Genomic DNA, 13,306 nt, shown 5'->3' on the forward strand with positions numbered 1-13,306 from the left:
ATTTCTTTATGATAAAATTCAGTTGATCAAAAGTGACCCATAATATTACAAAAATGTTAGTTCTCACAAATTTCCACAAGCAGCTCAATTATATATTTTAAATATATGAGTATTTATACAACAGTTCTTTCTGGTCCTCAAGTGCGATATTAGAGCAATACCAGAGCTCCAACAGCCGTTTCACAGTTTGTAATCGTATCACTTCGCTTGCAGTACTTCTTGCAGCGAGTGTCATGGCGAACGTCCAAATCCAGTATCATTTTAAGAGGTTTTCAGGCAAGAATGTATTTGTTTATAGTTCAAATATGCAGTTTATTAATAAAGATAACGTCTGTTTGAAAATTTGCATCAACGTTTTCGCACATGTACGCTCCAGATCGTCAGCGACCATTCTGCCCTCATGAACCCGCCCAAGAGCACCATACCTCGGCCAGATCTTCTGGAATATACCACTGGCTCTGATGTCTCTGTAGTGGTTACAGATGAAATATAATTCACTATGGGGACATCTAACGGTCGTCTTTGGTCTCATTAATCTATTATGTGTTCCAGAGAAGAAAGTTTTGGCAAAATCTCATGTTTATGAAAATTCAGTGCAGTATATCAGAGCGCTGCCTTTGTACTTTTGACTGAATTTGTACCTAGCAACTATGATGGCTGTTGTTGTTGTTTATTAAATATTGTTTTTCAATAAATAATATTTTATATAAATAATAGTATTTAATAATAGTGTTTAGTATTGAGAAATGGTGTGTGTTCATTATGGTGATTCTAGTTACTTTATTCCGCCTTTAGATGGCGACAAGAGACTGTTTTTGTAAGTCAGCAGTAAAGACTTTTACATTGAAAAGTTAAAGCTAAAAATGGAAGTTATTTTTAGTTTTAACAACAGCTTGATGCAGTGAACAAATGCACTGAGCAGCAAAATCACCCTTAACAGATGAAAGGATATTACTGTTACGACAAAGATAATGCTTTCCTTAGCAGATATTCAAACTAATGTTTATTAAGAATAAGAGACCGATCTAAAGAATAAATGCTCTATCAGATGCAGGTAATCACACTCACCCAGTCCATCTCTCCACATAATACAGTAAGCTTTTAATACAGTAATACAGTAAGCTTTCAATGAAGCTTCCTTCGTTACTAGTTCTAAAGTGACATTTTCGAATTAGTAACAGGCTTGGGCTCAGCTGTTAAACTGTCAACTTTAGATTTGAATATGTGCCAAAAGGAAGTAGTTCTGCACAAACGAGGGCTTTTAAAGGCACTTTTTTTTTTTTTTGTATTTCTTATTTTTCCATTCTTATTTCTCCGTTCTTATTTTTTTTTAATGTGTTTAAACACTTGTGCTGTCGAACTGTAGTATAAACACAATATCACACTCGTAGACGTGAAATATGGCTGTATATCTTATTTTAAATCTTACCAACCCTAAACATACTACTGTGTATATATCCCCCCAGCTATGCTATTTTTTACTTCATTTAACAAAATTGTTTTCATTTAGTCTCAGTGCACGCTTTTTTTGTTTTCTTGCTGAGAGAAAATTACCACCTGAAAGAAGTAAATCCAGATTATGCAAATAAACCAGTGGATTCTCTTGCCACTAAATCTGCAAAACAGCAATAAATATGATGCAGGTGGACTAATGCAATACAGCATTAAAGAAGGAATAATGTCATTTCATTCAGTGTCAGAGGAACAGAGGATATGAAAGGTAACACCATTCACTGATCCCTTCCCTCTGCACGAACAAGCACTGCAGTGTATATAACCCCTCTCTCCCTCTACCCTCTTCATATATCTCTGACTGCCACACAGAAGCAAGATGTTCTCAACCAAGTAAGCTGTTACCTTCTGGGTTTGCATGTTCGATGTGTCTACAGACTGCATGACCCGGCCCATCCCTGTCTAACAAGATAGTCTTGCTATAACGTCTACTGAGGATCAAAGGTCGCGCACAGTGCTTTTTAATGTGAGCCATGTGTCTGTGCTACTTGAAATTGTATTAACGGCCACTTCATCATGGTGTTTTTGTAACCTCAGATGATTTTGTTTCTATGAGCAGCAAAAAAAAAAAAAATGCAAATTTCTGTGTTTTTACTATACTTTAATGTGTGTCAGTGGGCTCCCTCTGTATTTTTGTTGCCATGTGTCATAATGAAATGCTTGAGCGTGTCATTCATGCCCAAAGACAGGAACATCCTCTCCGCTGAAAACATAAAGGAGCAGGAAGCTGCATATTCATGGCTTTATTTTGTGTCTCAGGCTTCCTGTCTTCACACTTCTCATCATCTCTCCACTTGTCTCCTGCAGCCCATCGACTATGAGGGCTTCCAGCTATTCATGACTACCTATCTGGAGAATGACATCCCTGAGGAACTTTGCAAACACCTCTTCACCTCCTTCAAGAGCAAGAATGGCGGAGGCAGCTCCCCTGACACCTCTCGATCTGGAGCATGCATGCTGGGTAAATAGTCTTTTAAAATGCCTTTCTTCTATCAATAATGGGCCATGAAAAGTCTGTATTTCATATTTATTTTAGCCGTTTTAATAGGAGAAACAGCTGTTTCTTTTTGGTAGCTGTGAATGAGCAGCTGCACTAAAACATGCTTGCATGCTGATACATTCAGTTGAAGTCAAAAGTTTACATACACCTTGGAGAATCAAAATAAGAGGGTTCATACAAAATGCAAGTTATTTTTTATTTTTTATTTATTTTTTATTTTTTATAAAAGATGTTTACAAATAGTCCTCAAGAGAAATTAATAGTTGAATTTATAAAAAATGACCCTGTTCAAAAGTTTACATACACTTAATTCTTAATGCTGTGTTGTTACCTGAATGAACACCTGTGTTTTTTTTTTTTTGTTTTTTTTTGTTTAGTAATAGTTGTTCATGAGTCTCTTGCTTGTCCTGAACAGTTAAACTGTCTGCTGTTCTTCAGAAAAATCCTTCAGGTCCCAAAAATTCTTTGGTTTTTCAGCATTTTTGTGTATTTGAACCCTTTCCAACAATGACTGTATGATTCTGAGATCCATCTACTCTTATGCAACTATTGCAGAAGGTTTAAATGCCAACTGATGCTCCAGAAGGAAAAACAGTGCATTAAGAGCAGGAGGGTGAAAACTTTTGGAATTTGAATGTCAGGGTTAATTTAACTTATTTTGGCTTCTGGGGAACATGTAAGTATCTTCTGTAGCTTCTGAAGGGCAGTACTAAATGAAAAACAGCATGTTATACTGATAATTTAATTTCTAATGAGGTGGTAAAATCTGCATAAGAGATACTCTATTTTCTAATGTTTTTGAAAGAAGTCTCTTATGCTGCATTTATTTGATCAAAAAATACAGTAAAAACAGTAATATTATGAAATGTTACAATTTGAAATAACTTCTTATATTTGAAAACAATTTATAAATGTGATGGCAAATCTGAAATTTCAACAGCCATTACTCCAGTCTTCAATGCCACATGATCCTTAAGAAATCAATCTAATATGCTGATTTTCTGCTTAAGACACATTTCTTATTATTATCAATGCAACATAAAAAATAAAGTACTTTCACCTTTGGTCTCTGATCCCACTTTAACTTTTCATTTAAATTCAATTAGACTGGATAACCAGTTTGCTTGTAAACCTGTTTATACTAAACATTCAGCTTGCATGACTGAAATAATGAACTGGTAGACGTCTGGAGATCCCACACACATCTGATGAGCATTTGCCTTCGTGTTATGAGAAGAAACCTACTCTTGTCGGGAGACCTGCTGTCCAATTCCAGGCTTTCCGTGACTCCCGAGCCATTGTTTTATAAAGGCAAAATTAGACAAATTAAAAGTTTGTAAGCATGACGCAGGAGTACACTTTATTAAAAAAGATGCTGGTGGCTTTGTGTCTGAATTGTAGTACTATCACTGTTGACCTGTGGTGATTTAAGGCAAATATTAGTGAGTACAGTAACAGTTTGACAGTCAACAGTGCCATCTAGTGCCTTGATTTCTCTGGACTGGCAAATACATTACAGCCAGTGATTTCTGTTGCTCCTTTTGTCTTTAATGAAACAAATGTTAATGCTAAATGAGGAATTCTCATTATGGTGGTAATAAATCTGCCATATTATGCTGTCCTGACTGGCTGCGCTCATAAACTATCCCAGCTATCTTTTCCTCTCTCCGTCTTGCTTTATTCCTGTTCCACTTTACTTTGACCCCTGTGTCTGCAGAGCCCAAGTCCATTGATGCAGGCATCTCTATACAGACCGAAGTGGCCTGTGCACCCATAACAGGTACCACAGCAAGTGTGGTGTGATTTGATTGGACAGAGACCTACATCACAGCTGTGACTTACCGTGTTACTTCACCTGGTGTTGTTATGTGTTGTCTTGGTGTGTCTTGGCAGCTGTGTTGATGTCAAACAAAGCAACCAGTGACAGATACAATTTTCGTCTATGGTGTCAAGTCAACCACTGTGTGGCTGCGGTGACAATCGTGATGTACAGTCAGCTTCCTCCTTAGTACCTTGTGCAATTTTAAAAATGTCTGCCATATGTCATTCTACCTGTTGTGGTTTCAAAACTTTCCACAAGCTGAACCGCTCAAAGTGCTATGCAAGAGTAAACAGACCAGTAACAACAAGCAATATAAAGCTGAAAACTATCAGACTCTGTAGGTCTCATTCACTAATATTGTGTACAAGCGTTCTTATTTATGTGTGCAGAATGGGTGAAAAATGTTCACTGGGTTCATAACATCTAAATTTTATTGCAAATTAAAAAAAAAAAATAGTGAAATTATTGATAAATCATGATAGTTAGTGAATGAGACCCTACACCAGCGTTTTCCAACGTCAGTCCTGTGTGTGAAGATGCTGCAGGCAGCGGCGCAGTGCAAATCCATGAAGGAACGTTCCGAAGTGAAGTAAACACGAAGACTGGAGTTGGGAAACGCTGCCCTACGCTATGTTTCTTCCTCTCTCATTTCAGATCATCACTTTCATTCTCCTACTCTGTTTTCCTGTGCTGATTTTTTCCTTGTAGGTATGAATGGGAAGAGTATTTTGAGCGCTATGAGCCGACATACACCAGAGAACTCTGCAGGGATCACTCCAGGCTCAGGGGCCACCACATCACCCTGCTCCTCCCGCTCCTCCTCACAACGCTCAGGCACAGGGGGCCACACACCCAGAGGCTCCCACCGGTCGCCCGGGATGCAGCACAATCCCTCAGCGAGCAGCAGCAGCAATGCTTTGGCTCTCTCCAAGACTACCAACTCCCCGCGCCTCTCCCCAGGTCAGAGTCATGAACAAGGGGAGAACCTTGATCTTCACATGTAATCTGTGACAAGGGTCTTATCAGGCAATATTTAAGATGCTCCCACACAGATATTTTGGTGTGATATCTGTCATTACTGATACAGTTGAGGTCAGAAGTTTACATACACCTTGCAGAATCTGCAAAATGTTCATTATTTTACCAAAATCAGAGGGATCATACAAAATGCATGTTATTGTTTATTTAGTACTGACCTGAATAAGATATTTCACATAAAAGCTATTTACATATAGTCCACAAGAAAAAATATTAATTTATAAAAATGACTCTGTTTAAACGTTTAATTACACTTGATTCTTAATACTGTGTTGTTACCTGAATGATGTTTTTTGTTGTTGTTTGTTTGTTTGTTTGTTTAGTGATAGTTGTTCATGAGTCCCTTGTTTTCCTGAACTGCCTGCTGTTCATCAGAAAAACCCTTCAGATCCCACAAATTCGTTGTTTTTTCAGCATTTTTTTTTAGCAATGACTGTATGAATTTAAGATTCATCTTTTCACACTGAGGACAACTGAGGGACTCATATGCAACTATTACAGAAGGTTCAAACGCTCACTGATGGTCCAGAAGGAAAAACAATGCATTAGGAGCCAGGGTGTAAACTTTTGAACAGAATGAAGATGTGTACATTTTTCTTATTTTGCCTAAATATCATATTTTTTCCATTTAGTGCTGCCCTTCAGAAGCTACAGAAGATACTTGCATGTTTTCCAGGAGACAAAATAAGTTCAATTTACCCTGATCTTCAAATTTCAAAACTTTTCACCCCCTGGTTCTAAATGCATAGTTTTTCCTTCTGAAGCATCAGTGAGCATTTGAACCTTCTGTAATATTTGCATATAGGTCCCTCAGTTGTCCTCATTGTGAAAAGACGGATCTCAAAGTCATACAATCATTATTGGAAAGGGTTCAAATACACAAAAAAGCTGAAAAAACAAAGAATTTGTGGGACCTGAAGGATTTTTCTGAAGAACAGCAGGCAGTTTAACTGTTCAGGACAAACAAGGGACTCATGAACAACTATCACTAAACAAAAACAAACAAACAAACAAACAAAAAAAAAAAACACAGCTGTGGATCATTCAGGTAACAACACAGTATTAAGAATCAAGTGTATGTAAACTTTTGAACAGTTCATTTTTTAAAATTCAACTATTATTTTCTCATAATATATGTAAACTATATGTAAACTTCTTTCATGTGAAATATCTTGTTCAGGTCAGTACTGAATAAAAAATAACATGCATGTTGGCAAAATATTTAACAGTTTGCAGATTCTGCAAGGCGTATGTGAACTTTTGACCTCAACTGTATATTATACATATTATAATTGACTTTCTTCCAGAGCGTAATCAATCAGAAAATCGTACATCTCTCCGGAGGAGTCCTTCTCCACAAAAAGGATCTCCGTCACCCCAAGTGGTCTTCCTTAAAGACATTGTGTGCTACTTGTCCCTGCTGGAGAGAGGGACGCCAGAGGACAAGCTTGAGTGTAAGTTGGAATTTATTCAAAAGTAGTTTTCCTGTAACCATTTTAAATCTTAGCTGGCATTAGGAAATTTTTAAGGATTAATTTTGAGACATTTTCGAATACTTATTTGGTTATATATTTTTTTTAATATTAAAGGGATAGTTCACCCAAAAGTGAAAATTACCCCTTGATTTACTCACCCTTAAGCCATCCTAGGTGTATATGAATTACAGTCTGTGTTATATTAAAAAAATATGTCCTGGCTCTTTCAAGCTTTATGATGGCAGTGAATGGGTGTTGAAATCTGACGTCCAATAAAGTGCATCCATCCATCAATAAAAGTACTCCACACGGCTCTAATAAAGGCCTTCTAAGCGAATTGATCCATTTTGTAAGAAAAATATCCATATTTAACACTTTAATAAGTAAGGTATATCTTCCGCTAACTGTTGTACATGTGTACAAGAGAGAGTGGTGTTCCAGTGGATGCTGTAGGGCGCAGGTGTAGCATAAGCTCCAGTTAGAAGTGGCACAGAAAAGAGAGCAAAACAAAACATCTGTTATAAATTCAAAGTACAAAAGAAGAAAAATTTTGGAGGATCTCAGTGTAAGCCAAGAGGAGACTGGTTTTCCTTTGCTGTAAACAGAAATTGGTTCCCTCACCGGAGCTTATGCTACACCTATATCATCCGCTGGAACACCACTCTCTTGTGAACGCGTGTTCAACGGTTTACAAAGTTTTAAATATGGATATTTTTACTACACAAACACATCGCATCGCTAAAGAAGGCCTTTATTAAACTCCTGGAGCCATGTGGAGTACTTTTTATGATGGATGGATGCACTTTATTGGACTTCAAACTCTCAACACCCATTCACTGCCATTATAAAGTTTGAAAGAGCCAGGACATTTTTAATATAACCCTAATTGTAATTCGTCTGAAAGAAGAAAGTCATATACACCTAGGATGGCTTGAGGGTGAGTAAATCATGGGGTAATTTTCATTTTTGGGTGAACTATCCCTTTAATAGTTGATGTTAGAGCTTGTTCATGTTAAAACAAAGACAATGTTTTTCTTGATAGTTTATCAGACGGTTTGAGGTCACGTGAGGTTTCTTCCTTTAATCTCGATCTTATTTACATTACGACAACATATCCTCATTAATTCCCACTTTTGCGAAGTTCTTCTAAGGAAAACTAAAAAGCCAAAAGTAATTTTGTAATTTATGTCTCCAATCTAGTTGTGCCAAACCACAGGAAGCATAGTATTAGTCACTAACAAGTGAAAAGTCACCTCATTCTTGGTAGCTGTAACAATTTCATTTCCTTACTGACTGTTCATATTTAAACACAGCATATGAAAAGCAGATTTGGATCAGTGAGATGTTTGAACACAGTCAGTTTTATTTCAGTTAATGTAGCCTATGTGATGGCAAAGCTGAATTTTCAGTAGCTATTACTCTAGTTATCAGTGTCACATAATAGTTCAGAAATCATTATGTATTTGTTGCTTAAGAAAAATTCTTTTCAGTTCAATTATCAATATTGAATCACTGTTGTGCTGCTTAATATTTTTGTGGAAACTGTAATACATTTTTTCAGGATTATTTGATAAATAGAAAGTTTGGAAGAACAGCATTTATTTGAAATAGAAAGCTTTTGTAACATTACTGTCACTTTTGATAAATTTTAAATCTGTAAATAGCTATAAGTTATTAGCCATTAATAATAAATCAGTTTGGGTCATAGTTTTTGCATGTAGATACATCCAAGCATACCTTTGTAAGTTCTGCATTTTAATTGACTTCTGACCTAAACATAGTAAGAGTGACAGGAGATTCCAGAATCACTTTCTCTTATTTCGTAAGGGCTTATCTCTACTCCTGTCCTTATTTACCATGGAGTTAGCATACACAAGCTTTCTTTAGCATAGGAAGTTATTTCAGCCCAGAGCTAATCCTCACTAGCTGCCTCAGTCTGTACTTTGATAACCTGAGCTCCGGGTGCAAGCATGGGGTCTGTACTTGACAAATGTTTGGTACAATACAAAAAGATACAGGCTCTTATCTTTTACTTCTCTCATCCTAAAGTCATGTTCAGGCTGTACGACACAGATGGCAATGGTCTGCTGGACAGTTCGGTAAGTCTGAAATCTGTTATAATGTGTAATGTTGAAGTGCCCAGTTATTTGGCTTTGTGGTTAGATACTGTAAACAACAAGTAGCTAATAATGAAAAGTACATTTGATAAGTTTAATACAGCGTACAGTTACAGTGCATTATGTCATTGTGTTGAGTTATTCTGGTGATTTCTTTTGGGTTATGTAATATCCTATTTTTCATCCTAAACTATCAGAACTTGGTGATTCAGAGACTGTCTCACAGTGTTATTGATCTTTTTGTCTGAAACTTTGAACTGATAGTTAGAGAGAGCTGTAAATATCAGACTGCATAAGTTGAAAACTTGAATGCTTTATGGTGTATAATATCTAAAGCAATTATATCTGTCGATTTAGGAGCTTGACCGCATCATAAACCAGATGGTCCATGTAGCTGAGTATCTAGAATGGGACTCTACAGAACTACGACCAGTATGAATTACTTTAAAAACTTACAACCAGGCAATCCCATCATGCATAGTGGAATCCATATCTTATTGTCCCTTATTTTATGTCTTGTGTTGTAGATTCTGAAGGAGATGATGGAGGAGATTGATTATGATCGGGATGGAACGGTCACATTAGAAGAATGGATCAGAGGAGGAATGACCACCATACCACTCCTAGTACTGCTGGGAATGGAGACGGTGAGGAGAAACTGAGTTCTAAAGAGGAAACAATACATTAAGATGTAGTATATTAATTCCTGTTCCTCTTTCACATACATTCAGAATGTACAGGAAGATGGGCAGCATGTGTGGAGACTAAAGCATTTCAACAAGCCAGCATACTGTAATTACTGCCACACTATGTTGTTAGGAGTACGAAAACAGGGCCTTTGCTGCTCACGTGAGTATCTGTCTGTCTATCTATCTATCTCTCTATCTATCTATCTATCTACAGTTGAAGTCAGAAGTTTACATACACCTTGCAGAATCTGCAAAATGGTAGTTATTTTACCAAAATAAAAGGGATTATACAAAATGCATGTTATTTTTTAATTAGTACTGATGTGAAAAAGATATTTCTCATAAAAGATGGTTACATATAGTCCACAAGAGAAAATAATAGTTTTTTTATCATTTATAAAAAATGAACCTGTTCAAAAGCTTAGGTACACTTTATTCTTGATTGTTTGTCCCAAACAGTTAAACTGCCTACTGTTCTTCAGAAAAATCCTTCAGATCCCGCAAATTTGTTGGTTTTCCAGCAAAATTGTTTATTTGAACTCTTTCTAACAGTGACTGTATGATTTTAAGATCCATCTTTTCACACTGAGGGATTCATATGCAACTATTACAGAAGGTTCAAACGCTCACTGATACATTAAGAGCAGGGGGTGAAAACTTTTGGAACTGTAGGACTGTAGCTTCTGAAGGGCACTACTAAATGAAAAATATATGATATTAAGGCAAAATAAGAAAAAATGTACACATCTTCATTCTGTTCAAAAGTTTTCACTCCCTGCTTTTAATGCATTTCCTTCTGAAGCATCATTGAGCATTTGAGTCTTCTGTAATAGTTGGATATGAGTTCCCCAGTTGTCCTCAGTGTGAAAAGATGGATCTCAAAATCATACAGCCATTGTTTCATACAACCAAAGTCATTGTGGGACCTAAAAGGATTACAATCACTAAACAAAAAAAAAAAAACACAGCTGTGGATCATTCAGGTAACAACAAAGTATTAAGAATCAAGTGTGTGAAAACTTTTGAACAGTGTCATTTTTATAAATTCAGCTATTATTTTCTCTTGTGGGCTATAAAAAATAACATGCATTTTATATGATCCCAAAATCATACATTTTGTATGTTTTTGTATGATTGTATGGTAAAACAATTAAATTTTTGCAGATTCTGCAAGGTGTGTATAAACCTTTCACTTCAACTGTATCTATCACTTCAATTTTGTCTAATTATATCTGTTTCATTCTGTCTGTTGGTCTATCTGTTGTATCTGTTATCTCTCACCTTTTAATATCTGATGTGTCTGACCTGATGGTGTGTAGTTTTCCATTTAAAATGTTTCCCTTCAGTCTCTCACACTCCATCTCTGACAGTCCTGTGTTTTGTTTGGCAGTATGCAAGTACACAGTCCATGAGCGCTGTGTGTCCAAAGACATTGCTCCTTGCATTAGCACCTACGCCAAGTCCCGCAGACACACCAATGTGAGTGCATAAACAACATACGCTTACAAATTAACACTTCTCACTGTGTTTAAACTGAATGTTTTGTCTGAGAAATAATTTACATTAAGGCTAGAAATCCATTTTTTCCATTTTTGTGAAACAGGGAGGCTCGATTGACGTGTTAAGTACAGAGCTTGTTGTAACAAACAGTGTTCTATTATTAGTAGACGACTCGTGTTATGATTATTTTATACACTGACCACAGTCCAGCTCAGTTTTCACCCAAGGCAACTTCCCAGACCCATAACTCTTGATTTAACCTCAAAGTAATGTTCTGTGGATATGTCAAAAAGGCTATGAGAACATCCTGTGTGTAAAGGCTTTTTTCTGTACTGAGAACTAGAGAAGATTGAGATCACACAGCACTGTTTTAATTGTCACTGACAAGTCTTTAAAGCTTACATTAACTACCGCAGAGATGGAAGGCACTGCGTGAAAAAAAAAAAATGAGTTCACAGAGTTTACCCAAAAATGAAAATTCTGTCATTAATTACTCACCCTCATGTTGTTCCAAATCTGTAAGACCTACGTTCATTTTCAGAACACAAATTGAGATATTTTTGATGAAATCTGAGCGCTTTCTGACTCTGCATAAACAGCAATGCAACTGACACGTTCAAGGCCCAGAAAATAAGGACTTTTTAAAATAGTCCATGTGACATCAGTGGTTCAACCTTGATTTTATGAAGCTATGAAAATACCTTTGGTATGCACAGAAAATAAAATAACAACTTTATTCAACAATTTCTCGTTTTCCATGTCAGTCTTCAGTGCGACCACAGTAATTAAATAATGACAGAATTTTCATTTGTGTACAAATATTATACACTATTAAATTTAAAGTCATGTGCTGTAAGTTTCTTCATTAGGTTTACCTTGATCTCATATACTATAATCTTACATACTATAATAATTTTAAAACCTCACTGAAAAACTAAAAAAAATCTCTCTGAATGTGTATGGTAACATATGGATGCATTTCTGTTAACCGTTTTGTGTTTTAGCACATTCCAATTACTGATTACTGTCATTTCTTTACTAATATCCTGTGCGTTCAGTGAAATGGGATTATAAATTAAAATAATACTGCAGATAGTGGTAGAAATCTTGTGTGAATGCTGTGTAAATGCATGAGAGAGCAGGATAATAACTTCAGTAATGTGTACATGGGCTGTTTAAGTATTTCACAACTAAAATAAATAATGAATCTCTAATTAATGTCTCTCTAGGCTATGCAGCATGTTTGGATGGAGGGCAACTCCCCAACAAAATGTGACAAATGTCACCGCAGTATCAAGTGCTATCAAGGCCTAACAGGCCTTCACTGTGTTTGGTGTCAAATCACTGTGAGTATATACTGACTTGTAATCGTTTTAAAAGAGGCCTTGAGCAAAGACTAGTGGGAAGGTATCTTGTAATGTTTTTCTGCATTAAAAAAACATTTTCTTCCTTTTTATCTCAGTTGTAGTCTATTTTTCTAAAAGCCATTTTTATGTAATACTTATTCACACCACTTGGTGGTGTGCTTCACTTAACGTTCACACCATTTAGTGGACATGGCCAATTTGTTTTAATATAACCCTAATAAAGATAAGTGTCAGCACTTAACACTCATTCAAAGGCTTTTTTGTCCACATAATGATTTTTATTATCAGATTATATGCTTCTGCATGCTCTCTGAACCATCTTTCTCAAGTGGCTTTCCTGACAGTTTCACCTCTAAAACTGCCACTAATTTAATATCAAGTACAGATCCTGCTGTCCTCTTTGTTCCTGCCCTTTAATGTGTTTATGACAGATTAATGAGAATATAAAACAAGAAGTCACAAAAGATCCAGTCCGTTCTAGTCTGTAATCTATATTTGTATGTTTTTTTTTTCAGCTTCATAATAAGTGTGCGTCTAATGTGAAGCCTGAATGTGACGGTGGACCATTAAGAGATCACACACTCCTGCCATCGTACATCTGCCCTGTTGTATTGGTGAGTTCAGTTGCTCCCATTGCACTTTTTTGATCCCAGGGCAATTCTTTATGGGCCTCCTCTCTACTGGGACCAGTGAGTAGTCTATTCTATAGAGAGTACATACTCATTGTAATTATAATTGGATATTGTAGACACAATATTACTAATGGTCCTTTCTAGATATTTAGGT

The 13,306-nt window shown here is 36.3% G+C and overlaps 1 protein-coding gene across 3 annotated transcripts in view; it reads left to right on the forward strand.

Annotated features, from left to right (window-relative positions):
* The window catches only part of LOC127170589 (diacylglycerol kinase beta), a 138,879-nt gene that overhangs the window by 40,569 nt on the left and 85,004 nt on the right, over positions 1–13,306 (forward strand). Inside the window, exons 4-15 of one of the 3 annotated variants that reach the window (XM_051118687.1) lie at positions 1,825–1,845; positions 2,320–2,473; positions 4,230–4,292; positions 5,043–5,294; positions 6,680–6,826; positions 8,897–8,946; positions 9,322–9,396; positions 9,492–9,611; positions 9,696–9,813; positions 11,044–11,132; positions 12,383–12,499; positions 13,036–13,134. In XM_051118687.1, coding sequence (XP_050974644.1) covers positions 1,825–1,845; positions 2,320–2,473; positions 4,230–4,292; positions 5,043–5,294; positions 6,680–6,826; positions 8,897–8,946; positions 9,322–9,396; positions 9,492–9,611; positions 9,696–9,813; positions 11,044–11,132; positions 12,383–12,499; positions 13,036–13,134 — 1,305 coding nt within the window. The remainder of the gene's footprint in view (positions 1–1,824; positions 1,846–2,319; positions 2,474–4,229; positions 4,293–5,042; positions 5,295–6,679; positions 6,827–8,896; positions 8,947–9,321; positions 9,397–9,491; positions 9,612–9,695; positions 9,814–11,043; positions 11,133–12,382; positions 12,500–13,035; positions 13,135–13,306) is intronic. The other 2 variants (XM_051118689.1, XM_051118688.1) reach the window with 2 other exon arrangements.

The sequence above is a fragment of the Labeo rohita genome, chromosome 9, assembly GCF_022985175.1.
Source record: "Labeo rohita strain BAU-BD-2019 chromosome 9, IGBB_LRoh.1.0, whole genome shotgun sequence".
In the NCBI taxonomy this organism is placed as follows: domain Eukaryota; kingdom Metazoa; phylum Chordata; class Actinopteri; order Cypriniformes; family Cyprinidae; genus Labeo; species Labeo rohita.